The 25,353-nt window shown below is 59.9% G+C and overlaps 2 protein-coding genes across 3 annotated transcripts; one reads left to right on the forward strand and one right to left on the reverse strand.

Moving 5' to 3' along the window:
- Positions 1–679: 679 nt before the first annotated feature.
- Positions 680–12,688, forward strand: ALDH3A2 (aldehyde dehydrogenase 3 family member A2). 2 transcript variants are annotated; one of them, XM_059717270.1, is made up of 12 exons: positions 680–1,077; positions 1,343–1,515; positions 1,926–2,157; positions 2,267–2,352; positions 4,074–4,282; positions 5,836–5,953; positions 6,390–6,531; positions 7,650–7,816; positions 9,126–9,225; positions 9,629–9,864; positions 11,056–11,177; positions 11,507–12,688. In XM_059717270.1, exons 2-11 carry the CDS (start codon positions 1,354–1,356, stop codon positions 11,137–11,139), a joined length of 1,536 nt encoding a protein of 511 aa, XP_059573253.1. In that variant the 5' UTR covers positions 680–1,077; positions 1,343–1,353; the 3' UTR covers positions 11,140–11,177; positions 11,507–12,688. The 2 variants fall into 2 exon arrangements, with proteins under 2 accessions (XP_059573253.1, XP_014459413.2); XM_014603927.3 differs by lacking the exon at positions 11,056–11,177 and having other exon boundaries at positions 681–1,077.
- A 588-nt stretch (positions 12,689–13,276) lies between these two features.
- LOC102567139 (multidrug and toxin extrusion protein 1) lies at positions 13,277–23,690 on the reverse strand. Its single transcript, XM_014603743.3, has 17 exons — positions 23,500–23,690; positions 22,584–22,685; positions 22,289–22,357; positions 21,404–21,552; positions 20,686–20,728; positions 20,364–20,408; positions 19,774–19,871; positions 18,959–19,056; positions 18,385–18,498; positions 18,208–18,275; positions 17,703–17,811; positions 17,349–17,424; positions 17,070–17,139; positions 16,366–16,498; positions 15,417–15,511; positions 14,516–14,600; positions 13,277–13,838 (listed from the first exon to the last, which is right to left on the reverse strand). Exons 1-17 carry the CDS (start codon positions 23,659–23,661, stop codon positions 13,630–13,632), a joined length of 1,725 nt encoding a protein of 574 aa, XP_014459229.3. The 5' UTR covers positions 23,662–23,690; the 3' UTR covers positions 13,277–13,629.
- Between the last annotated feature and the right edge of the window lie 1,663 nt (positions 23,691–25,353).

Raw genomic sequence — 25,353 nt, forward strand, 5'->3', positions numbered from 1 at the left:
TGGGTGCAGGCCTGCTCCTTAGGGAAGACAGGTGCCTTAACGCTCTCGCGCTTTCCCTCCCGCAGAAGCACCGGCTGCAGCAGGGCAGGTGACCTGGCCCCCGAGGCTCCGGGCAGAAAGGCGGGTCAGGTCTCGCCAACCTTTCCACCACCAAACTCCCCCTGGAAAACCCGCTCCGCAGCCCTGGCCCCATCGGCTCCTCGGTGCGTGTGGGTCGGGGCGCGGGGGGTCTATCGGGGTGTGCCAGGACATGCGAAACGCTGCCCTCTCCCGAGCCCAGTTGCAGCGCTCGCAACCACGTCCCCCCGGCCTGGAGGAGGGGGAGCTGGTCCAGGACCCTCTGCACCCCTGCGCACCGCAGTGAGCCGGGGCCACAGCACGGTGTCTGGCTCCCTGTGGGTCAGGGGGAGGCCAAGGCCCGCGGGGTTGGGGGACCACAGCCACAGGCTCGGCATGCTCCGGCCTGGTGCCTCGGTTCTTATGGGTCCAGGCCGGGCCGAGGAGCGCAGCACGCCCCCGTCCGACCCGGGGCAGCGGCGGCCCCGTGTGAGCCGGGCCCTGCAGGGCGCTGCTGCCGGCGCCTCCCACTGCGCGGCCGGGGGGGGGTCCGCGCTCCACTTGGACTCGCCCGAGGGGCGGGGGGCGTCGGGGGGGAAGTGCGCGCCACGTGGCCCGGAAGGCGGAAGTGCCGCTGGCCGCGGCGAGCGGCGGCGTTCACACAGGGCCCGCGGCCGGAGCCGATTCGGATTAACCCCCCTCCCCGCTATCCCTCTCCTTCAGGGCGGCTGGGCCTTCTGCGTCCATTTTTTTTTGGTTTGCTTTTTGGGGGATTGTTGTTTGGCAAATAAATGTAGATCAGTATAGGAGAAAATGTAGAAGAACAGCTGTAGAAATGCTGGCAGCCTAGGGCCGCGGCTCCACCCCCAGTCCTGCCCCCTCCCCTCCCGCCCCCGCGAGGGCTCGCTGCCAGGTGCTGGACACCGCCCTGCCTTAAACCCGCTCCGCGTCTCCGCCTGGCCGCACCCGCCGCTCGCCCGCCGACCCTCCCTCTCCTCGCCTGGCGTGCGAGGCCCTCGTGTAAGAACCTGCTCTTTGCTCCACTGGGTCTTTGCCCCCGGTTGTCCCGCGCTGGTCGCTGTCTGGGCTCGAGCACCGTTTGCTCCGGCGCGGTTTCTTTCCGCTCTTGAAAGCTGCCGACGCGACCGAAACTCGCTCCTGAAGGGTGGGAGCGGGCGGTCGCCGGTCGAGCTTTTAAAGGCTCCTGAAACGCGGGGAAAGCGTGTACGGGGCTCCGACCCGCGCTGGGCAGAGCGGTGTTTTGAGGTTGCTTTTCTCTCCGCAGCGTCCGGCGCCATGGCCGAGGTGAAGCAGACGGTGGAGCGAGCGAGAGCTGCTTTCGGCTCCGGCCGGTCGCGGGCGGTGGAGTTCAGGATCCAGCAGCTGAAGGCCCTGGAGCGCATGATCAAGGAGCGGGAGGGGGAAATCCTGTCAGCCATCAATGCAGACATCAAAAAGGTCCTTGCTCTTCGCGAACCGCGTGCGACGCGCCCTCTCCGTGCGACGGGGTTGTGTCGTTCCCTGGCAAACGGCACCGAGAGGCCTCAGGGTTTTTTAAGACGGGAGGCTTTGGCCTCCAGATATTTGTCTCGACCAGGGCTTTGCTCATGGGGCGCTTTAACATCCCGCTAGCGAGGCGTCGTGGCACAGGGAGCTGAGCATCGCGTGCGCCGGTGGCTCGGTTCTCCCCGCCCTTCAGCTTCTGCTCGGCTGTCTTTTCTTCGGGGGCGGCTGACTCACAGCCAGGGCCCTGCTGCGCGTTGTCCTCGGGCAGTTTCCCCTCGTGCGGCGTTTGGTCTCGTGCCGTTTCTCCCGGGCGGCGAGCTGCACCTTTGCCTCGGCGCTCACCTCGAGCTGCCTCGTTTCAGAACGAGTACAACGCCTACAATCACGAGATCCTGGGGCTCCTGGGGGAGCTTGCCCTGATCACCGACAGACTGCCATCGTGGGCTGCGCCCCAGCCTGTGGAGAAGACCATGCTGACGCTGACGGATGAGGCCTACATCCACCATGAGCCGCTGGGCGTGGTGCTGATCATCGGGGCCTGGAACTACCCCTTCGTGTTGGTGATCCAGCCGCTGATAGGGGCTATTGCGGCAGGTATGAGGCAGCCCTGCCCCTGTGCTCTGTGGGCTCCTTCCCACGGCTATCCCTTCTCCTCTGAGGATGCTCAAGCAGGTAAGAGCCTTACCCTGATTTTGTGTCCTAGGAAATGCCGTGGTGATCAAGCCATCGGAGTTAAGCGAGCACACAGGAAACCTCGTGGCCAAGCTGATCCCGCAGTATCTTGACCCGGTGAGTTGATCCTTCTGGGCCCCTGCAGTTGCCGTGCCAGATGCTGCAAGGCAAGCAAAAAAAGAGGCAGCCTGTGCCCTACAGATTTGCTGTGAGGCAACTGGGATCTAAAGCAAACAGGTGCAATGGGGGTGGTACCGGGAATAAGATCGTTCTGTGTGATAATCAGAGGTGAGCTGTGTGGAGGGATTAGGGCAGTGAAAAGAGGCTGGTTGCATTCAGGGCAGTCATGCATGAGGGCGAGCCTTCCTCGGCCTTGTTGCACTATCGAATCGGACAGGAGTCCCCTTCCCACACCGCTCCCTGCCGGCCTGCTGCGTAGCCATCCAGTTAGGACCTACGCCTCTGATGGAAGCAACGGGAGCTCGGCAGGGCAGGTGCTGACTTCCCACAGTGTCAGCCAAAAGCATCGGCTTGCTTTCCCAAAGCATGCACGCAGTATTGCAGAGGAGTACGGCAATTAGTACCTGACAGCTGCTCATTTGCTCGGCTTCATGTGCTCGGTTCTGTGCAAACAATTCTGTTGCCACTGCCCTGCGGCATCAGGGTAGCTTTAATTTCTAAAATCAATAGCTTCGGGGATCAAAGCGTTGGAGTCAACATCAAGCACTTTTTGCTTGCGGCCCTAGTTACCAGCATGGACAGCTCTGGCTGCCCAGGCACACTTCTGGTGGTTTTCCAAGCTCTCACAGGAAGAATAAAGTGACAGGGCCTTTGTGTTCTGCCAAGCCTTATTCATTAGGGGACATGCTCTGCTGAGGTTTCAGTTCAAGGCAGCTGTCGATGCTCTTGGCAGTCCTGACACCACTTGCAGTGGTGGAGGACAGCGCTGCTCCAAGCTCATCCCAACCTGGTTCTTAATCGGTGGGGAAGGGGTTTTGGGGAGGGCACGTTGGACGGGTTTCCACGTTCCTCTGACACAGGTGCCTTGCAGGGCTGGCAGGTGAGTGGTGAAGGCGGGGAGCTGTCCCTGGCTGCGTGTTCGGTCTGGTTTTGTCTGACCCAGTCGACAGACAGCTGTGGTTTGCCCATGTGCCACCCTCGGACACTTCCCTTCCATGCAGTTACAGGCTTCTCCTTTGGTGGAGCATGGGAACAGCCCTAGATCCGGGGTCCAGTCAGCTCTGCCCTCTTACCTGCAGTTGGGTTTGTCAGCAGAAGGTGCTAGAAACCTCCCATGGGCAGAGTCGGGGCATGACATCCCCACGTAGGGTGTCACCAGGCTAGACCCTGCAGCACAAGGGTTTACGCCTATAATGTCAGGAGGGCTCTTGCTGGTGCCAGCTAGCAACTGAGTGATTCCTCTCGAAGGGTGAAGATGGGCTGACCTTCCCTCACCCGGCCTGCTGGCAGCGTACAGGTTCATCTAGCTGGGACAGGAAGGAGCAAACCCTTGCCAGGAGGTTTGAATGCAATAGCCTTATCAGTGTCCAAGCTGGAAGGATTAACCGCTAACAGGCAAACTGTCTGCTTGCAAAAAACAAAAAAACCCATTAGGTGTGGCTCAGATTCTGCCAGCTGCAGATGCTTCCTTTTCTGGGGCCAGTGCATTTTCCTGAGAGTCCAGGAAAGCAGGCTGCCCACTGCATAGCCACCTCCCTGCGCTGAGCTGCCAAGGGACAGGGTTCCCGCAGGACGTTCCTGCACACGTGTGCCATGCAGCAGTGGCAAACCAAAATGAGCCCATTGACACTCGCAGCGGTTCCTTTCTGCTTTGCAAGGAGCTGTACCAGGTGGTCAACGGCGGCATTCCCGAGACAACTGAGCTGCTGAAGCAGAGGTTCGATTACATCTTCTACACCGGGAATCCCGTAGTGGGCAAAATTGTCATGGAAGCTGCCGCCAAGCACCTCACCCCTGTTACGCTTGAACTGGGGGGGAAGAGTCCTTGCTACATAGACAAGGACTGCGACATTGATGTTGCCTGCAGGTGAGACTCATACAGGTTGTCCTCCAAGGGTTCGGGTCCTGGAGAGGGAAGAAATCTGTGGGGAAGGTGTGCGGGGTGGAGGTGTATCGGAAGCTCGTGGTCCTCGCTGTACCCTTGTATACTGTTTGCTCTCTCTGCCTTTTGGCAGAGCAGTAAGATTCCTGGAGACATAGACCCCAAACCCATGTCAGCCTGACGTGCAGCTTTACCTGAGGTGAAGACTTGCCTTTCCTTTCAGCGGGTTTGGCTGACTGTTTCCTTCTTAAACAGCTGTTAGAGGTTTGGTGTGAAGCTTCCTGAGGTGCATGCCAGGAGCCCTGCTCAGCTGGGGATATAAGCTGAGACTTCTCTTACTTGGCACTGAGGTTATTAAAAATGCAAAGTGCTCCATAAGCAGGGCTGCGTGCAGGTTCAAGGCCGCAGCACTGGAGTCTTGTCACCTTATCAGCCCATGCAGCTTTCCCAGCTGTACTGCCAAACACAGGCCAAAGTCCACAGCTCCCCGGTGGCAGCCTGAGCACAGCCAGCCTGCCCACATAAAGCCAGGCAGCCCATTCCTCAAACCCTGAACAGCACCAAGCCAAATATTCACAAGGCAGGGGCACTCCTCGACTCAGCCGTTAAGCTCTTATTCCCATAATCGACTTTCTCAGGAGTCCAGGCTGGTTTGTTTGGCTCTGGTAGAAAGGAAGCAAATTGTATCTGGTGCTCCCTGCTGGCCTGACCAAAAGCCCGGGCTCTAGCACGGGGGCCCCAAGTTGTGCTAACAGCAAAAATTGCCGAGTTCTGTAGTGTCCCAGGGCACGAGTGGCTTGGGTCACGTGTCAGCAGTTACGTCCGCTGAAGGTTTCAGTCCTGGTCAGAGCCCAGCTTTGAGTTTTCCTGAATTGGTAGATGGATCCTTCCTAGCCCGAACAGGGCAAGATCCTCTGCCAGCTCCCAGTTATGTGGCTGATACCTGTGCTGCTGACAATATTGAAACCGGAGCTTAAACACTTACTAACAGGCCTGAAAGACAGCAGCTTTGCAAGGCTGTAGCTGTGGCTGGCTGTCCCATTCGGTCTCGGCCCCGGCTGCCAGTCACTGTATCTTCTGTGGGGTGGCTGCTGCTCAGCTGGTGGCTTTGGCCCAGGTGTTTTCCCTTCAAAGCAGAAGGCTGCAGGGTTCATCTGCCATGGGGCTGATGTAGCAGAGAGCTGGGCAGAAGTGACCCGTTGCTCCCTGACATCTGCAGACTTTGGAACCCGGTCACTCTGAGCTGGGAGATCCCCATCTCCTCACGGGGCCTGGGGAGACCAGCGTGGCCTTCGTATGGCTTGCAAACCTGCAGGCACAGAGCGTTTCTGGGGCTCGGGTTCTTACAGGAAACGCCAGCCCTTTGCTCCCTGCCGAGGCAGTCTGGGAGGAGGTTTGTTCTGCGTTGCTTCATCAGCACTTTGGAAGGAGGCTCGGGGGTGGTGGGGGGCTGCTAGCAAGCACCTCCCCCACTCCCAACTAAGTTGGCTGTTGCTGTGGGCAAATACCCCAGTAAACGGAGAAATCCTTCTCCTCAGGCGCATAACATGGGGGAAGTACGCAAACTGTGGGCAAACCTGCATTGCCCCGGATTACGTCCTCTGCGACCAGGCCATCCAGACCAGAGTGGTGGAGAACATCAAGAAGACCCTGAAGGTGAGCATTCAAGTTGCTTGTGCATTGGAAACCTGTGCGCTGCCCTCTGTTCCAGCAGCTGTCCCTGAGGCCTCTATGATTACGAACTTGTATTTCAGGCTTGAGAAGTTTTCCTAAGAGGGTTTGTAACCTATTCCACCACTCCCAAGCCCTTGGCAGTGCAGAGTATTATCTGCTCCACAAGAGTGGTGCCAGCCCTGTTTACCCAAGACGGTTGGGTTTCAGCTCTCTGTTGCTGCAGCATTTTCCATAGACAGTAGCTCCCGCAGAGCACGGGAGTGGATTTGTGGGAGACGCCACGGGTGTTTTGTAGTGAAAAATGGTCCAGCCTGAGCAGCGGGGGGGATTCTCCGCCTTTGTGGCAGCTCGTCGGCTGCCTGCGGTGATTGCCCGAGTGACGAAATCTTTCCAGCTTTGATCCTCTCTCACCCCACAGGAATTCTACGGGGAAGACGTGAAAAATTCCTCAGATTATGAAAGGATCATCAACAAGCGCCACTTTAAAAGGGTGATGAGTCTGCTGGAAGGGCAGAAGATAGCACATGGAGGGGAGGCTGACGAGGCCACCTGCTTTATAGGTATTCTGTCTAGAAGAAGGGGCTGGTGGAAAGCTGCTAGCTGTGTACCACAGCTGTCCTCCCTGCTTTGGCATTTGCTGGCTTGCCCTTCCAGCTCTTGGGCTTTGCAGGGAATCCAGTGGGTGCTTACGGGAAGGCAGACGGTTCACCTGCAGGAAAAGCCTCCTGCAGCCAAACAGCCTCTCGGTGCCAGAAGTGCCTGAAAAGACTGGGACCCTTCAGTGAGGAAAGGAGGAGGATGTGATCGAGGGCTGTAAGGTGACGTAGGGGGTGGACAGAGTGAACAGAGAAGTGTTGTTCACCAAGCCTCGCGATACAAGAACTAGGGGGCACCTGCTGAGATTTGCAGGAGAGAGGTTCAGAACAACAAGGAGCACTTTTCTACGCTGCACACAGCTTACCTCCAGAACTTGTTTTCACAGGAGGGTTTAGAGGCAGAGACCACGACCAAATTCAGAAGAGACTAGACAGGTCCATGGAGGATGCGCCCATTGTGAGCTGTTAAATAGAACGGGGATGTATCCTCTGAGACCCCCAAATCCAGGGTTGTTGATGTCAGAGGGGGTATGCTGATGGGTTACGCTACACATGCCCTGTTCACATGATCTCCCTCTACTGCTTGCCGCTGTCAGGGACCGGACCCGGGGCTGGATGGGCCATTGGTCTGACCTAGTACGGCACTGCTTATGTCCTTGTAACTCTCAGAGGAGAGGACTTTGTGGAGGCCTTTTAAATCTTCATTTTCCTCAAGGGTAGAGTATCGGGGAGCTGCTAAATAACAGCGTAAGTCCCCCATCTATTCTGGCCCATCCTTTGGACTCTTCAGGCTTCCGCATGGTTGAACCTAGTGGTACCAGTTTGAAAGGGACCTTGGGGCAGGAAACTTCTGCCTTGGCTGCGTGGATGGTAGACGCACACCAGTGCAGATCTTCCGCCTTTCCTAAAAGGGACCAGAGGAGTCAGAGAGCAGACCTGGACCTGGCTTTGCCAGGTGATCTTAGCTCGGTTACTTGACATGCCCCACATGACACGCACCCTGCGGGGGGTGAGATGGTCTGCAGCAGAGCACTGGCTTCTCCATGCCATGGTCCCCTGATTTGTTGTCCTGTACGTTGCAGCTCCAACGATACTCACCAGCGTGAACCCGGAATCCAAGATCATGCAGGAGGAGATTTTTGGGCCTGTCCTTCCCATCGTGACTGTGAAGAATGTGGATGAGGCCATTCAGTTCATAAATCGGCGGGAGAAACCGCTCGCCTTGTATGTATTTTCCAATGACAAAAAGGTAGGTTTGTTCCCCACTTAGGAGGTAAGCTCTCTTGCTTGCTTTTGAGTGCTGTGCCTCATTCCCTTCTCCCCTTGTCCCCCTGGCGTCAACGTGCGTTTGACTTTCACTGCTGCTACCTGCCAGCTCTTGCACTATGAGATATTTTGAAAGCTTTTGCAAACTCCCACGCACTTCTTGAGGGCAGTAGGATTTAAGTAACATCCTCTGGCTCTCAGCCCATCCCCCACCCACACGTGGAAGTGCAGCAGGGGGGGGATGGTGACTTAGACATGTGGCTCAGGCCTGTTTACACGCGGATCGAAAGTGTGTTATGCAAGAACCTGCTGCTTGGCAAAGGAACAGAGACCAAAGTGCCAGTTGAGCAATGCCTGGTTGGTAACAAGCAGGTTGCGTTTCCCTGTAACGTGACTGGGCGAATCGTGCTTCTGGGTGGTTGAAGGTCCCAGGCAGTACAGTGCTCTCCTGCTCCGTAGGCACGCTGCTGTGAGGCGGGGCACCACCAAACCAAAGCACGGGGCCAGTGTCTGGGGAGCTGACTCCAGCAGGGCTCAGCTGCTGGGTGCCATGCCAGTAACTTTAGAGAGTGGGCACATCCGCAGTGGAGATAACTGGATCTAGAGTCTTTCTAGTCCTCCAACAGGGAAGACCTGGGTGTGAGCTTAGCTACTATGTGTGCAAAGGGTTACAGCACCCAGAGGAGGCTGGTTATCAGGCAGCTGAAGCCTGAACACACAGGCCTTTCCAGCACAGATGTTCTCAGCATTACGCTTGGCGCTGGGTAGCCTGCCTGCTGCCAGCCCATGGAGTGCAGCAGGCAGGTACCATCAAACCTGCATTTCATAGCAGATGGGTTGTGAGAGCATCTCCCGAGTTAGCCAGTCCCCAGGTTCACTCCCGGAAATGGCCTGTGCCCTGTTGGCTGGGCCTAGGCTAGAAAAGAGCAGTCCTGTGCCAGAGCTGTGGGACGGTCCCTCCACTTCATGGCCTCCCATGTCTCATTGCGCTTGGCTTTGGAGCGTTGCCCCCATGAAAGCAAAGTTTAAGAGCATGAATGTCTGTGCTGCAAGTGGCTGAGGTGGCCGGGAGGACGATGTGCGCTGGGCATGCTTCTGGGACTGCCACGGTCAAAGTTCAGCCCTTAAGATTGTGCCGGGGGGATGTTTCCCAAGTATGCCTGTCTAGGCAACACTAGGCCACAGAGAGAGAGGGTGAGGGGCCATCACCCTTGATCAGCACACGGAGGCTGTGCTCGAAGCTTGTCCTGGGTTGGTTCTGAGGTTTCTGTGACGTCTTCGTCATCCACTAGCTGATCAAACGGGTGATTGCGGAGACCTCCAGTGGTGGCGTGACGGCGAACGATGTCATCATGCATTACTCGCTCCCAAGCCTGCCCTTCGGCGGAGTAGGTGAGTCCCTTCCAGCTTCTGGTGCTCAGGTGCCCACCCGGAGCCTGCCACTGTGTGCAGAGCTTTCCTGCACAGAAACATGGGGCTATGTTCTCTGCAGCAGGCTCTGTCTGTATTGAAGGAGTTATGGGGCCACCTCCCTGCCCTAGAAATACCTCTCCCAGGGCCAGGCACTGGCTAAGACTCCAGGGCTGTTCAGCCCTTGCAGAAAGTGCCTGCTAGGGACTCCAGTTGTGCTGGGGCTTTGTGATGTAGGACCCAGACTGGGGCCCTCCAAGCACCTGACACAGGGCAAGTTGCTCTGGTCACGGGCTTTCCCTTCGGCCCCCTCTTTGTCCTTGTGCTGCCTGTTTGCTCCCCTGGCCCAGCCAGCGTCATGCTAACTAACATGCGTTGCTCTTAGGGACCAGCGGGATGGGTGCTTACCATGGCAGGCACAGCTTTGAGACCTTCTCCCATCGCCGCGCCTGCCTGATCAAGTCGCTGGGCATGGAAGGCGCGAACAAACTCCGATACCCACCCGGCAGCCAGAAGAAAGTGGACTGGGCAAAGTTCTTCCTCTTGAAGAAGTTTAACAAAGGCAAAATCGGCCTGATCATCGTGGCGGTGCTGGGGGTCCTGGCAGCCCTCGTAGTCAAGGTAAGCCTGGAGATGGGGATATCATCCGTGCAACAGCATGTTTCATGGGAAGGCTCATTTCTGAGCTTTTCTTAGCCATGCGCTCACGTGTCTTCCAGCCACAGCCCTTCCATGGGGGCTGGTCTGTTCTTACCCTCCCCAGGGAAACTGGTCTGAGCCAGCTGGAAGCACTAGAGTCTGCCTGTCTTCCACTTGGGCAAGCAGGCACCATGGTGTTAATGGGGCCAGGCTGGTTCTTGGGGCGAATTGAGTCTGCACCACTTGCTGCTCTGTGACGCCTGACATGCACGAGGAGGTGGGTTCTCCCCTGGAGGGGGCAGCTGGGACCTGGCACAATAGGATCCACCCAGGCTTGAGGAGGCAGGTGGCACAAGCTGCTTCCACGACTTGTCCTGCGTGAGCTGGTTTTGGCAGTGGGGTTTGGCTGCCTTCCTCCTCATCCAGGTAGCTGGATACATAGCGTTCAGGGGCTTGCAGGCCTGCCTAGGAGGCAGCAGGGCAGACTGGAAGGCAGGTGCATGGCTAGAGGGCAGGCCAGAGTAGGGTCTGTCCCTGGCTGTGCCACAGCTATCCTGTGGGACCCTGGGATATTGCTTCTTCTCTGTGCCTCCGTCTGCTTTGCATAAGGCAAGGGGCAGGCTGCAAGGGGCAGGTTACGGCTCTTCCCAGGCTCAGGTCAGTAAGAAAGGAACCGGTCGGCTTCCTGCAGCCCAGCCCAGGTATGGCAGGCAGATTCCTGCACATCCCTGCAGTGGCATCCTCTGCATCTTTCCTGCCACGGCCGGGGCATGAGCTGTGGCTGGGAGGACACGGGTAGAGTGGGCGCGTGCTCACTAGGCAGCAGCTGATAAGAAACAGCAGAGCTGCCATAGGAAGTTGGGCCCAGCTCCACCCTGCTGGGGAGCCTGTCTCCAGGTGGCCGGTCCTGGGGGCTGCCAAGGGCAGGTGGAAGAGCAGCTCCTGGCAGGCAGGAGGCAGCTGGCCCCTGTGAGAGGTCTCAGCCCAGTCTGTAGTAGCTGGAGATCGAAACCTCATTCCCCTCCCACAGCTTTACCCCAGATGGGTGCAAGGTCCCTCCAGACTGATCGTGCCAGTCTTGCGGCCACCCCCCCCTCTGTCCCTCACCCCTCTGCACATCTCCTTGCGCTCAGGGTACTTAGCTGCATTTCCCAATGCTTTGGGTTTTCCCAGAATCACCAGCCCCTGCTGAGGAGAAAAGCCCTCTTGGCTGTGCTGGCCGGTCAAAGACTGGCTCAGCTCTATAAGTACCGATGAGCAGTGGGGTTTAAGATCCAGCCATTGCTGTGAGCAAGGTAGGATTGTCTTCTATGTGTGCACAGGCCTGGTTGGAGATGGGGCAGGGAGTGCCGGGCTGGCGTCCGGTGCTGCTGGCTTTGCTCTGGGGCATCACTCGGAGGCGTCGGCCCTGTAGCACGCAGCGTTTGTGCTGTGGGCTCTGTACGACCTTCCAAGTAAAGCATGGCCAGCAGAGCTCATGCCCCGCAGGCCAGGACAAAGCAGCCCCTTCTGGATCTTGCACTGTATCCAGGAGGGAAAGAGGAACCTGCCTCTGCCCTTGGAGCAGGGATTGATCTCCTCTTGGCTGGTTGCAGAGCTATTCCCCTTCCCCTTGTCTTCACAGATGGCTCGCTAGCAAGAGACCTGTCAGGCTGGCTGCGGCCACATGCTTGCCCTGGACCCTCAGCACCTGCTTCCCGTATCCGTGTCTTTGCTTACAAGGTTCTTCCTCTTTCTGTGAGATGTCAAGCACACAAAGTATAAATGCACTAATCAATGCCAGGGGGCCCAGATGCTCATTCGGACACCGGTGGGCAGAAACGCTCGATCGTGCCATTGGCAAGGAGGTAAAGGAGAATGGCCAAGCAGGAAACAGCAGCTCCCTCCCTCTGCAGCTCCTCCTGGGCTTATGACATAGCTGCAAAGACCTTGCCTTCTGCTTGTGCCCGTGTCCAAATGCCAGCTCCTGAACTCCTGCTCGGCTTTGAGGGACCAGCAGTCAGATTTCGAACTCGGTTTTGTGAGCTGTCTCAGGTCAGACGTGCTGCCCCCTCCCTCCCAAAAGGAGAAAATTGGGACCTGAATGATCTTAACTGAAAGGGCAATCAAAGCAAGAGCAGCAGTGCCTTCCATAGCCCCAGGAGCAGCCAGAGGCCAAGTATCTTCTTTGCTCTTTCTTTCTGAGGTCTCACAACCCTTGTGTTCTCAGAGTTAGTCGGACACGTGCTCCACTTCTGGTGGGGTAAATTTCCACTGGCGTTAAAGGCCAGTTCCAAATGAACGCGCGTGGAGGCTCCTGCTTGCTGCCTTCGCTTCACCCATCATCTTTCAGATGAGTACGTCCAGCACGTGGCCCTGCGATTCAGTCCGGCTGCAGGTGCCACAGCGAAAGGTTCGTGACAGCTTGTGGCAAGTTCACCCGTGTTGCGAGAGACTCTGTGAGCCCCTGCAATCCTGCACTGGCAGGTGGCAACATTACGAAGGACTTGCGCCAAGCGCATTTCCACTTGCTGCTGGAGAGACCCTGGAAGGCACGACTGATCGCCTCTGACTCTGAAGTAGCGTGAGCCCGGTCCAGCTGAAGAGGGAGATGTGGGACAAAGATGGGCATGCTGGGTCCCAGCTTTCTAAAACAGCTCTTTTATTTTTTCCTTACTAAAAAGCAGCAGGAGACCTGATGTGTTAATATGAAAGAAGGGATTGTAGAAAGCCATTGGCCTCATCTCCCGAGATGAGTTATGCTCAGTGAAACCTGCCTGCCAAGCCAGGTATTAAAAATAGTTTATTTAGTGTTTGCAAAATCTAAGTGACAAGAGTGAATGTGTTTTATTGGCTCAACAGAGGAGATGGCAGAGAGCCAGAGGCCCGGCTGCCGCTCGGCTCTGCCACTGCCTCGCTTAGGCAAGCTGCTTCACCCCTACGCTGCTGGTTGCCCGCCTGTAAAACAGGAGCGAGGTGTATCCGCTCCGATCCCCGAGCCGCATTAAGGATCATAGAGAAATTGGGCTGGAAGGGACCTCGGAAGGTCTCCTAGTCTGGTCCCTTGGTTCAGCCCCCTGCCTGGGGCAGGATCTTTCCCTATTTAAGCCCTCCCATATAAGAGGACAAGTTTTATGAATACCTCCCCGCCCCCCAGGGCTTAAGTTGAATTCATTTCTTTAGCCCCCTCGGTGCCTGGCAGGGAGGGAGCCGGTAGAAGGAATTCTACTTTTGAAACACCGAGGCTCAGATCTGCACATCCCTGTCTGCCTCTGCACGTGCGGAGGCCGAGGCAGTGGCCTGCACTGACTCCCTGCTACGGAGAAGCCCTGCAAGCTGGTGTCTAAGCTTGAGGGGCCAAGACTCCATGCAGGCCCTAAAGTGAGCTGCAAACCAAAGGCGCTGCAGGCAGGCAGGAGCTTGGTGGCTGGGTTTATTCATCGCTAAACAACGGGTCATCGCTGCGCCAGTGTGGGACCGTGCAGTTAGCGCCGCCCCACATCTTGCCGCAAAGTCTGGGTGGTGACAGGGTTCGCCAGCCCTGGCTGTCTGCTCAGGTGTTGCCAGCGGTTGGATCAGATCCCCATTCAGCGCAGGCAGACAATCCCCTGGACAGCAGCGCCTAGCTCAGGTCAGATGCCATCTTCTGTTAAGTAGAGACTCCCCACTTTGCTTGGACAAGTCCTGGGCGCCGCGTGCTCCCGGCTGCGAGTCGGAAGGGATCTCCCTGCGCTCTCAGCGCCAGTCCCCGTCTCTGGGCCAGCCTGCTCAGTGGGGAGCAGTCGTGACCCTTACAGCCACCCCGAGCGCGAGGACGGCGATGGCTGCAGCGACTGCCAGCCCGCGCCGGAGGACGAGCTGTTTCACGGACAGAGCCTCGGCCGCAGGCGGGCGCGCAGGAGCAGCTTCCTGGAGCCTCGGCCCCTCGAGCTTAGTGAAGCCAAGCAGGACGACGCCGTTCTGGGCCCCGGCCTCCCCTGGAACGCAACGTGGGCAGGAGGTTACTGCAGGTAACCTCCCGCCTGGGGCACGCGGGTGGGTTCAGGACCAGGGGCTGTGGGGCTGCTGAGCTTTTGGGACGCTCCTCTCCAGCGCCTCTTCCTGCATCGGTGCTCATACCGCCCTGCTCCCTGCGTGGGGTTTCTGCCTCTCCCAGGGCCCGTGTCTCCCCCTGTACTCGGCTTCCCGCAGCGAGAGCGGTCGCTTCTCCTTCCTCCCCAAACTGCAAGAACAGCCCTGCAAGCCCTTTCAGCTCGCCTTCCCGACGTCGTCCACGAGAGCAGGCGGGGATGGGGCTCCTGCTGCCCTCTCTGCTCCTCGCAGTGCATTAGTTATTCTAAGACCCCTGCAGCCCTCTCCGCTGCACGGGGGTTATCGGCTTGCCCAAAGCTGAATCTGCCCCCAGGACCCCTGTCCCCCACTTTGTATTTTGATTCCCAGCACAACTTCCTGGGGAAAACACGGAAACCCTCCTCCTGCCTGCTGCATGAACAGCCTCACCCATCCACGCGCAACCTGCCGGGGCTGCCCGAAGAGCAGGCGTTTTAAGGCGCTCCTGTGAATGGCCTCTCATGAAATGAACATTTAGTGAGATGGGATCGGAGTGGGCAGGTGGGGCCACGCTGCCCTGTTACCAGCCACGCTTGTCCCATACCTGGGAGGGGAGCCTGCTTGGAAGGGATGGGAGCCGTGTTCAAATCCTCAGCCGTCTGCTGGCTGACGCCTGCCCGCCATTGAGCCTAGGGGGAGAGGTGGGGTGTGGGCGAGCTGCAAGGAAAGCGCGTTTGTCCTACCGAGTGATGACCACGCTTCAAACGTGCTGGCTTCCCGTCGGGATGATGGCGGGCAGCCGGTATCGTTATCCCAAAGGAGCGTGAACAAGTAGGTTGCCTGGGTGCTTGCAGCACGTCCGTGCAAGCAGGGCCAGGCCTGAAGGGTGGGGAGAGGTTTAGACTGTGTTTTATCCCGACTGCCGCCTTCACTGTGCCCCTGAGGGACTCAATAAGCGGTGCGTGGCTGGACTAGCACGCGAGAGCCCGGGTCGCCGGCAGACGGGCCGTGGATTTCGAGCCGTTCTGCTCTGCAGCGGATGAGAAGCGAGTGTCCGTGCCGCGGCCAAGGCTCCCCGTGTGCCCTGGCCGGTGCCTGGCAGAGCAGGGCCGGTGCCTCTCCTGGGCTTGGCGGCTCCAGGGTCTGCCAGCCTGGCCGCTGCATCTGTGCAGCTCTGAGCAGGGCAAGGGGGAGCCTGCCGGGCCCTGCTTCTGGGCACCGGCTTGCTGCAAACCTCCCCGCTGATTCCTCTGGGACTTCACCCGGCTTTTGCGGAGCGGGGCAAGCGTGTGCGTAAAACGAGCTGGATCCACACAAGGTAAAAGCCCCTAATCTCCCCTCCCAGCCAGGCCACCCATCACTGATCTGGCACAGGACACTGGCCAAGGCCCCTGCCCGGTCTTGGCCCTTCCCACAGCCACGGCTCTCTCTGGCCCACGGTGCGGGCGTGCTCTGTCCCCTGCCTGCGCTCAGCAGTGACGGGAGCAATGCGAGAGCCCTGGTACCTCCTCGGAGGCCTTCCTCCAGTCCATCTGCGCGATGTAGGCGATGGAGCAGCTGCAGGGGATGAAAGCGCAGATCAGCATGCCGAGCCAGAGGCCTGGGGAGAAAAGGCTGGGGTTAGCCAGGTGCGGTCGGCGCCTGGACACGGCTCCAAAACCTCCTGACCCTGCAAACCTGGGGCCATCCTGGGGGTGTGGGGGGCAACAGGGTGCCACTTGGGCTGTACCTGGGCAGCAGCGGCCTGAGGCTGCCACCTAGCGACCACGGCCCGTCGCACCTGTACTGACCAGCTGAGGTTGCTGTAAGCGGGTTCCCAAGGGAGGCAGGACGATCCGGACTCGACCTGCAGCCCGGACCGCTCGGAGGCCCCCTGCACGCTGTCCGCCCAGGCCAGCCCGGATGGGGTACGCGTGACGGTGGGGGCGTTCAAAGGAAATCGGTGCTGCAGTGGGGGCCTGCGCGGACCCAAGGGGCTATTTTTGGGCGGGTGGAAGAGGTGGGCTTGTCAGGCTGCAGGGGTGGGGCGGAGATGGGTTTGGGATTGTGTTTTTGGAGGCTGGAGGGAAATGGAAGACGGGTGGGGTTTCGAGAGTGGCTTAGAGGAGGGGTGGGCGCTGGGGCACGCTGCTTTGAGGAGGGGAAAGGGGTCAGGGCCAAACGTGGCTTGCAAGGGGCATTTCAGGGGGTGCTGGATACGTGCCCACAAAGGGGGCTGCCCAACGATACACCTGCCCCAGCTCTGCACCTCGCAGACGGGGCGCTGTGCCGGCTCTGGCAGGGTTTAGAGACCTGTGTTGTGCTGTTACAACAGCAGCCCCGGCGGTGGGGTGCGGCTGGACGTGTCCGAGCCGGGAACTTTTTGCTCTTGTCTCCTGCCCACCCCAACCCCGCCCGCCCGTCCCTGGGGGTGCCGGGGTGCCCTTTCTCTGCCCTCCGCTCCGGCCGTTGTACCTATGATCCCGATCCGGGCAACGAAGAGCAGCAGGATCGCTACTGGGAGGCCCACGATGTAGTAGCCGATGGCGTTCAGGATAGCCCCGAACTTCTGCCTGCCCGAGCCCCGGAGCACGCCGCCGGTGGCACACTGCGGAGAGGACGTGGCGGGGCCGTGAGAGCCCTGACCCCACGCAGCCCCCAGCGCCCGTCCAGGCTGCTGTTGGGTTTCACGGATCCCTGTCAAACCCCGCTGAGACGCTCGTCGCAGGGGTGAAGCCGGTGCCACCTCAAGGCTGAGCTGCCACCAGGCAGCTGGTGGCTCCCACGGACCAGCCATGCCCCAGGAGAGCCTGCAGCCCCTAACCAAGCGCCCGGCAGCTGGGATGCTCACTAGTTATTACAAGTTTCCTCTGCGCTCCCAGCTGTCTCGGGCTCACAGGGAACTCATCGCAACCCTGCGGGGACTGGATGTTTCCAGCCTTGCCTCCTCTCCCCAGGCTTTCATCTTCCCTCCACGTGGGTCGACTCCAAGCCCTGCTCTGAAGGAGTTCCCCTTGGACTGGTCTCTCCCATTACCGCGGAGGCAGTCCTCCCTCTCTGTCCATCTCCCAGCCTGAGATTGCTTGCAGTGCTGGCCTTTAGCAGAGGGAACCGCCCCGACCCCTCCACCACCTGCCCGGGACACGTGCCGCCACGTGGGAGAGAGAAGGGGCACTCACACAAGCAGCTTCGAACAGGTGGAAGGCGATGTACACCGGCATAACCCAGGCCACCAGCTCGATGATCTCTCTGTTCGGGGAGCAGAAGAGCAAGCCGCGCTAGCAGCGCGATTCAAGAGCGGTTCCAGCCTCGGCATCTGGCTGCGCTCGGTACGACTGACCGGTCCCAGCAGACTTGCCCCGCCGGGCCGCGAGCAAGGGCAGCGGGACGGGGCCGTGTGCCAGAGGGTCCTGACCCGGCTACCCTGTGCGGAGGCGACGGGCACCCGAGGAACTCACGTGTCACTGGTAAATATATATCCCAGCACGTCTTTCGAGGCTGCCAGTACGACACCCATCACCACGCAAAAGACCCCTGAAAACGGAGCAGAGAGTGGGCACAGTGAGTCTATCCTGGTTCAGACCCTGTCGGGGGAGCTCTGTCCTGGTTTGAGCCTCCTGGCCCCGGTCACACGTGTCAGTGCAACCCCAGTGCTGCCGACCTGCTGCCTCGTGGCCCGTGGAGTAACGTAGCTGCCCCCAGGCCGGCAGCCAGGCCACCCGAGTACGGGCAGATCAGACAGGTGGGTGGCACACGCCGGGGTTGCTGTTAGCTCCTCGCTCGGAGCAGCGCCAAAGCCCAGAGCCCTCTACCTGTGCACAGCAGGCTGACAACGGACGATCTCTTGGCCTCCTCTATGTTCCCGGCACCCAGCGCATTCCCCACCTGAACGCTGACAGCCGTGCTCAGTCCAAAGGGAACCTGAAAGCCCGAAGCACCGGTGTTTATTCATTTGTCTTGGGCAACCCGACAGTGCTAGAGCTCCTCCAGCCCAGGCGCTGCGTGGCAAGGATGCCTCTTGGTCTAATAGCCCCCTGCAGCAAGCCACGGCCTGAGCTCGCGAGATGGGTGGCAAACCTCTGGGGTGCCTTAAAAATTCAAAGCAATGGACGGGCAACGGCAAGGTGCAGCTCGAGCCCAGGGCGGGAGATGGGGCGGCCGGGGTCATGTCACCTTGCCTCGGTCCCCCTGGTCTGCTCAGACTCTTGAGTTCGTCAGAGCAGGGGCGTCTCTTGCTGCGCGTGCACAGCGCCCGGCACGGACACGGCCGCACTCGGGGCCTTCCCGTGCTACTGTGTCAGGCTCCCACGTTCTTACCATGTAAGCGACTGTGGACACCTCGTAAACAATGGACTGGGCAGAAAGCTCCACGACGCTCAGCAGGCCTGCGGTGGAGAGGAGAAGCCCGTCAGGAGCTTGCGGCCTGGCGGATCCTCAGCGGGGACGCCGTCTATAGCAGCCCGGAGGGGTCCTCTCCATCCTCCCCACGCTCACCGACCAGGAAGCTTCCGATTTCATAGGTCCACCACTCGATGCATAACATGAGCATGCTGGGCACGGCCAGCGAGGTGAAGGTATCCCACTCCTGCAGGCACTCGGTGGACCAGCCTGGGGCAAGGAGATGCCACGCGTGACCAGCCAGCCTGGCAGAGCTGGGCCACAGGCAACCAGGAAGGGAGCTAGGAACTGGGGCAAAGTTGCTGGCATCTCTTTTGCCTTTCCAGAGCAAGCGATGTGCACAGAGCACGCGGCCGATTCAGCCGCGCCTGAGCTCTGAGGCGTGGATCCAAAGTCCTCGGTCCTGGCCCTGCTGCTGGGACCATTTGTTGCCGATGCCAGATGCAGCCAAGCCTCCCTCGTGCTCCGTGAGCCGTGCAAAGCCTTTACACGGGTGGCTGGCGCCTGCTGGCCTCGGCAGGACCTCGAGCACTAGAGCACGAGCCCAGGGTCTGCCGGCTGCCGCAGCCCTCCGAGCCCACGGGCACCTGCTAGGAGGGACGTGTCGGGGCAAGGGTGGGAGTTTCAGGGCAGCCCGGGGGAAGCAGCGAGGCTTTTACAGGCACCGCACCTCCCCAGGTCTCCACGTGGAGCTTCTTCCCGACGATGTACAGGAACAGGAAGATGGCTTGTGCGTACTGAGCGATGGTGTTCGCCAAGGCAGAGCCCCTGGGGAAAAGAGACCGCAAGGGACCTTCTGTTTCTTGCCGGCAGCCGGGGCGTGCTTCAGGGTCAGCTCTTGCCCTGCTGCCCCCGGGCTGAGGGTGCTGCCTGGCGAACGGTCCTGCCCGCGGCGCGTGTGCAGACCGGATGCTCTGGCGTTTGCCTCCCGCTGAAGGGAATTGGTGCTTTAAAGGGCTAGGAGCCGGAGTGGACACAGCAGGGCTCAGGGCGGCGAGGGCTAATCCTGCGCTGCCTCCGGCTGGGCTTCCTACAGCTCCCTGCGCTGCACTGGATCCTGCAGAGTCCCGTACTACAGCACAAGCCCTGTGCCCTGGTTAAATCCCAGCTGGACGGCGGGCATTTTCCCATCAGGTTTCCCTGGGTAAAATACTCAGTCGAGACTAACTAGTGCTCAGTGTCTCCCCCAGACTGCCTGAACCTGAACTAGCAGAAGCCCTTCTTTGCTCTCGGTTTTAGGTCAGGATTTGGGTATTTTGGCGCCCAGCTCGAGTGCCTTTAAAAGGGCCTGGTTTTCTGGAAGTGCGGAGCACTTGTCCGCTCAAAAGCGGGTCCTTTTGAAGATGCCTGACGCTGGGCTCCCACCATTATGCATCTGAGAGCTACAGCCGGTGGCCTCGGGCGCAGGGGGAGTTTGGGGATTTCGGACCCGTTTCGGGCTCACGCCATCATTCGGAGGTCTAATCGCTTCCAGATGCTACTCACGTGACTCCGAGGTCCATCATGTAGAGGAAGATGTAGTTTGCAATCGCATTTATGATGTTTCCAACGATGCCGCTGAGCACCTCGGGCCAAATGATCCTCTGCGGTGAAACAAATATGAGAAGTGTGATTTCGCTGGGACTCATGCACTAATAGGTGTGCAAATGCCATGGTTCCTAGACGGCTTCGAGGGAGCGACAGGGCCAAGAGAGCAATAGCTGCTCTCGCTACTGAACGCGATGTCCTCGACATGAAGCGCCGTGCAGCTAACCGGCGGTTCCAGCATCACCAAAGAAGAAATTAGTTAATTAGTTAAAACCTCTATGGTGTGCTACGTGCATTGAGTCTAATGGAAACCACGTGTGTGAGAGCCTTTCTTGCAATGAGGGAACGGACCTAGAGCTGGCCAAACACTGGCCAAAAATGCCTGCTGTTGTGTGCGCATTATGGCCGCTGCCGGACGTTGCCGGACACGCGTCTTTTATGCTGCAACACAGCCCCGAGCCGGAGGTGGGTTACCGAGAGAGACCCTCGGCGGTCTCACGGGATGAGATCCCTTCCCCCTCATCTCCCTGCCTGCAGCTGCAGCCTACCTGATTCTGCAGATATCGTGTCTCCAGCTGGTACAGAAAAGCCATCTGCAAAATAAGGGAGGTGGTGCGTGAGGTCGGGCTGAGGTGTAACGGAGATCTTCGGGGGAAATCTAGTCTTCCCTCTGGCTGCCGGCCCGGTCCAGGCACCAGCTGCCTCCTGCCAGGTTGGCCCCGAGACGTGGTGGCGTCTGAACCCTCCTGAGCGGAGGGAGGCGTCGCGTGCCGGGGACCAGAGCGCGCAGCTTTGCCGGGCTCCAGGCACCGATGGAGCCACTTTCCTGTCTGCTTCCCTCCCCAAGAACCCGCGGGGAGAGGGACTTACGGGAAGAGCCGGGACGAAAACCATCACGTAAACCTGCGTTAACCTGGGGGGAGACACGAAGCACCGTCGTTCAGCCATCGAGGGCCCGTGCAAGCCTCCCCCCGCGCGGGGCACGGCAGGGCCGTTCTCCCTCCTGACCCAGCGTTTCGGCCCCGTGCGGGAAGAGGCCAGCGGCCGCCCGGCGATGCCAGGGTGGGCTGGGCAGCGCGGGCTGTGCTTTATCGTGTCGCGGCGGCAGCGAGGGGTTTGCCTCCCGGCAGCAGCCAGGTTCAGGGCTGCACTGTGCCGCGGGGCATGTCCGTGCCACCCCGCTCGCACCGACGGCTGGGCCCAGCCTTAAGGGAAAGGGGTGCTGCATTGGCATTGCTGAGGGCATGGCCCAACCAATGAGGCAGCGCCGCTGGTCTGGTGGAGGGCAGAGCCTAGCCAATGGGGTGATGGGGGAAGCTGTGCCCACTTGGCTGAGGGCAAAGCCCAGCCAATGGGGTGAAAGAAAAGCTCTGTCAGCCTGGCAGAGAACAAAGGCCAGCCAACGGGGTGAAGGGAGACTCCTGCCAGCCTGGCTGGGGCACAGCCCAGCCAATGGGGTGAAGGGAGGGCCCTGCCGGCCTGGCCGGGGGCAGAGCCCGGCAGGTAAGTGCAGACAGGCGCAGCCTCGGTCTCTTGCAGAGCTTGCAGCTGCATCCTGCGCCCGCCCTGGCTGGACTCGGCGCCCCACCTGGAGACCTCCGGGTCCTGGCGCACCAGCAGCAGGATCTGCTCGGTGTTGATGAAGACAGCCCAGCAGGGGAAGCAGCAGAGCAGCACGATGAGGATGCCGCGCTGCAGGATGGTGCCCACCCGCTTCATGTTCTTGCCGCCGTACGTCTGCAGAGCAAGAGGGCCGAGCCCAGGAGTTAATGTCGCGCCCTTGAAAAAGCCATGCCTGACCGTGCTGGCCGCAGGGAAGCAGCTGCCTGGAGCAACGGCAGAGCCACGCAAGGAGTGAGGTGCCAGCCAGTGCCCGCTGCAGCACAGGGGTCCTTCAGCATCGTGAAAAGCATGTGGAAGGGGGGCTTTGCAAGGCACGGGAGACCCCCTTTAAGAGCCCTCGTTCCCTTCTGGTGGCAGACTCTCTACAGAGGCTCAGGAGTTTGTCCAGCCTGGAGGGCCCAGACCCAGCTCCTTTAGCTCGAGCCACGAGAAGCTCAGGCTTTCCATCCCAAAGTCCTGGGCTCGGTGCCTGCTCCTGGACAGCATGACAGCCTCGTGATGCAGAGGCGTGAGCCTCGGTTCGTGCCTGAGAGGAGAAGATCCGAATCTAGCCGTGAAGGGACTTTGCCCATCGCTCGGGGCAGCCAGGCACTTCAGACCCAGTGCTTAGGCAATCAGTTAACTCCTTCTTTGCGACCCCTGGGTGGAGTCCGCTCCCGCGTGTACCCCGAGGGGCAAAACTTACCCAGCCCTGAACGTCTAAGGCCACCGGGGCTCTGAGCCTTACAGAAGCTTTTGGACACTGGTTGAACAGCCCTGCCTAATAGGGGAGCTAATCTGATCCAGCTAACGTTTAATGCTCACGGCCTCTCTAAAGCCAAGGGGTCGGAGATCAGCAGCTATTCCCTACCTGTGATATTAATGTGTCGCATGCTGCTGTTAAGCCATACCCCACGGAGATGCCGAGAACATTTATAACCTGGAAACAGAAGGATAAAACAGTGAGAGGATGCAAAAGTGTACCTGTCCGGTGATCACAGGTTTCACCCGAGGCTGCTTTTGAAAGCAGAAGGAAAGGGCCCTGTCCCAGCCCGTTGTCAGCTCCTCAGCCAGCAGCTGCCCACCACTTCGTTACTAATGTATGGGAGACGCCGGAGCTGGCGTGAAACACGAACTATGTAAAGCCTTGGAAAGAGAATACTTACAGCGATTGCAAGCGTGACAGCCGCCAGCTCAACCTTGCCCAGATGCCCGCAGAAGATGGAGCTTACAATATGGATCATAAAGACCAGCAGCTGGATCAGGGTCTGGATTGAAGGGAGAGGGGAACAAACAGGCCGTGGTGACGGCAGGCTAGAGAGGAAATTGCATCCGAGGAGCAAATGTGCAGAGAGGCCGCAAAGGGCAGGCTTTCGTGTATTGTACTGAAGGGAAAGAAGGCTGTGCGTAGTACCCCTGTGGGCTTGCTGAGGTCTGACCCTAGCTGATCCAAATCCCCCTAGGTCAGGTGGGTCTTGGGTTTCTCTCTTTGGAAATCCCCTGCCAGACCCACTCTGAGGATGTGGCTGTATTGCAAAATCGGTGACGGGCAGTGACCTGGTTATAGCCGCATCTCCGTTCTGCTCGCCGTAACGGCTACCTCTGAGGACCGCTGCTATGCAGCACCCAGAAATGCACGGGCTCCCGACTCCCGTCTCTGCCCCACCTGCGTACATCTAGAGTAACCGCATTGAGCCGGGACTCGCACGGGCGCGACAGGCTGCCGTCTCCATCCCCGCGTGCGTACGGCGCGGTTCAGAAGTTTCTCAGCACGGCTGCTACCAGCTCAGCCCCACTCTTGCTAGGATCCCTGGTCGAGGCAGGTCACCACTTGCTGACACCATTGTAAGCACTGAAACTCTGTTCTCCGGGGGTCTTTACCTTCTTGGTTGCTGGGCGAGCGTCCTGGCACTCGTGTGCCCAGCCAGGGGCTCGGGGGGCATCACGGTCCCGCACCGTCTGAATGTTTAATCCTTCCATTTTGCCTCTCCCCTATTTGCCCTTCGCTCCACGTAACCTCTACAGGGCCCGCGAGTGCTCAGCCAGCGGGAAAGCCAGGTGCTGACCGGCCGCTGCCCTTACCATTGGCCCTGCCAGCGCCAGCAGCCTCTTTGCCTCCTCCCAGAAGTTGCTGGGAATCCAGGGACAGCCTTTCCTGGAGGTGCCAGGAGCCGAAACGGGCACGACAACGCTCGTGGCATCTCTGAGAGGGCCCTCGCCGGCAGGGACTCCTCCGGGCCTCATGCTGCCTCTCTGCCCGGGAAGCGAGTGACCCCGCTTTTCACCTTGGCACTTCATTAAACCTACTCGATCCACCTGACCTAGGAGGGCAAGCAATATGTAACCACAGCAGTGTGAGCTGCTGCACGGCTGGATGGCTGTGCCCGGGTCCACCACCTCCCTCGTGCTGGCACAAGCCCCAGGGGCGATGATTGATTAAAAGGCTCTGGAGGAATGGCAAGAAGCTGGGGCAGGGGGTCTCGGTGGCGTGTTGGGGTGGCATGAGGCAGGCTGCTGGGGACGGGAGGATTCGGGCAGACGCGTGCCTGGAAGTGGCGTGTTGGGTGTCGCGCGCAGAGGGGCCGGGTCTGCACGGGCTGGAAAGATGAGGCGCTACAAGCGGCAGCAGAGGGGATCAGAGGGCGACTCTCTCCTCGTCCCAGGTCGGTGCCAAAACGGTGACCCCCCACTTAGGAGTCAGGCGTACCGTGCCGACACGCCGCCCAGCAAGGGGCATGCGTGGGGACCTGGCCAAACCCTGCTAGCAGGCAGCCGGCCCCGCAGCTGCACAGGCCACTTGGCTGACGGAGGGAAACCAGATGTGCCTCCCCCGCTGCCCGCCCCGTCTGAGCTCTCGGGTACCAGGCTGGCAGGACGGCTGCCATCGGGGTGCGGCGCAAACACGGCGAGAGCCAGGCCTGGCCTTGGAGCGTTTCCTCTCTGGATTGTAGGGGTGGGCTGTAAAGGGACTTGCCCATGGCCATGCAGGAGGTCGGTGGCAGGGCTGGGAGAGCTCCAGGTCTGGTTTCGGTGCTGTAGACGGGCCTTCAGCGCTGGGATTAAACGGTGAGTCCTGCCCGCACTATGGCTTGCCAGGGGCAATGCACCTTAGCCTTCCTTGTAGTCCACTGGCCAACGGCCTCCGCTTCCTGCCACAGGCCCGTGCCATCACGCTGGGCCCTGCTTTGTCGGACAGCAGTGACATGGCTCCCCGGCTTCGGGGACGTGGCTCAGGTGCCTTTTTGGCGCACGCGGTTTTTTGCTGGGCTGCGACTGAAGGGACCCCTCTGAGTGCAGGCGCTCGAATGCCTCTTGGCCGCTGCCTCCCCAGGGCTTCGCCCCTCAGCTGCCCTTCTCCGTAACCCTCTGCTCTGGCCCAGCTTGACCGGCCTGCTGGCAACAGGGGCTTCCCTTTGGCCTAGCTTGGTTAATGAGAAACGGGGAGGTGTGAATGGGCCAGAGGCATTCGCAGCCCTGCACCCTCTCCCGTTGCCTTTGCCCGGCCGCACGGGCAGCTGCGTTCCTCCCAGCTGAGCTGTCGCGCCCTTCCCCTGCCTCGCTTTCTGCCGCTGGTGGTGCCGGGCCTGCGCTCGCTCCCGTTCGGTGCGTTTTGGGGCTTACGTATGGATTTGGAGTCCGGCACCTCTCTCTGCACAGCCGTGTTCACCACCTCCACCCTCCTCTCCTCCGAATGCCCCCTTGGCAGAGGCTCGGCCTCTGCCGGCTGCTTTCAGCCCACTGTGGTTTCGCAGCGCTCGGGCCAGGAGCCTGATCGTTGCTGTTACATCTCACCCTGCTCCCCACTTCAGCCCCGGACAACCGCTTAGACTAAAAACCGAGGACGTGAAGTCAGGCATCTCCCCCAGCCCCTTCCAGTAGGTAGCAGTTAAGTGTCGGTGGGGCCAGGGCCCTGCAGCGGAGGAACCGATCCGGGGA

Source organism: Alligator mississippiensis, chromosome 14 (genome assembly GCF_030867095.1).
Source record: "Alligator mississippiensis isolate rAllMis1 chromosome 14, rAllMis1, whole genome shotgun sequence".
Taxonomy (NCBI): Eukaryota; Metazoa; Chordata; order Crocodylia; family Alligatoridae; genus Alligator; species Alligator mississippiensis.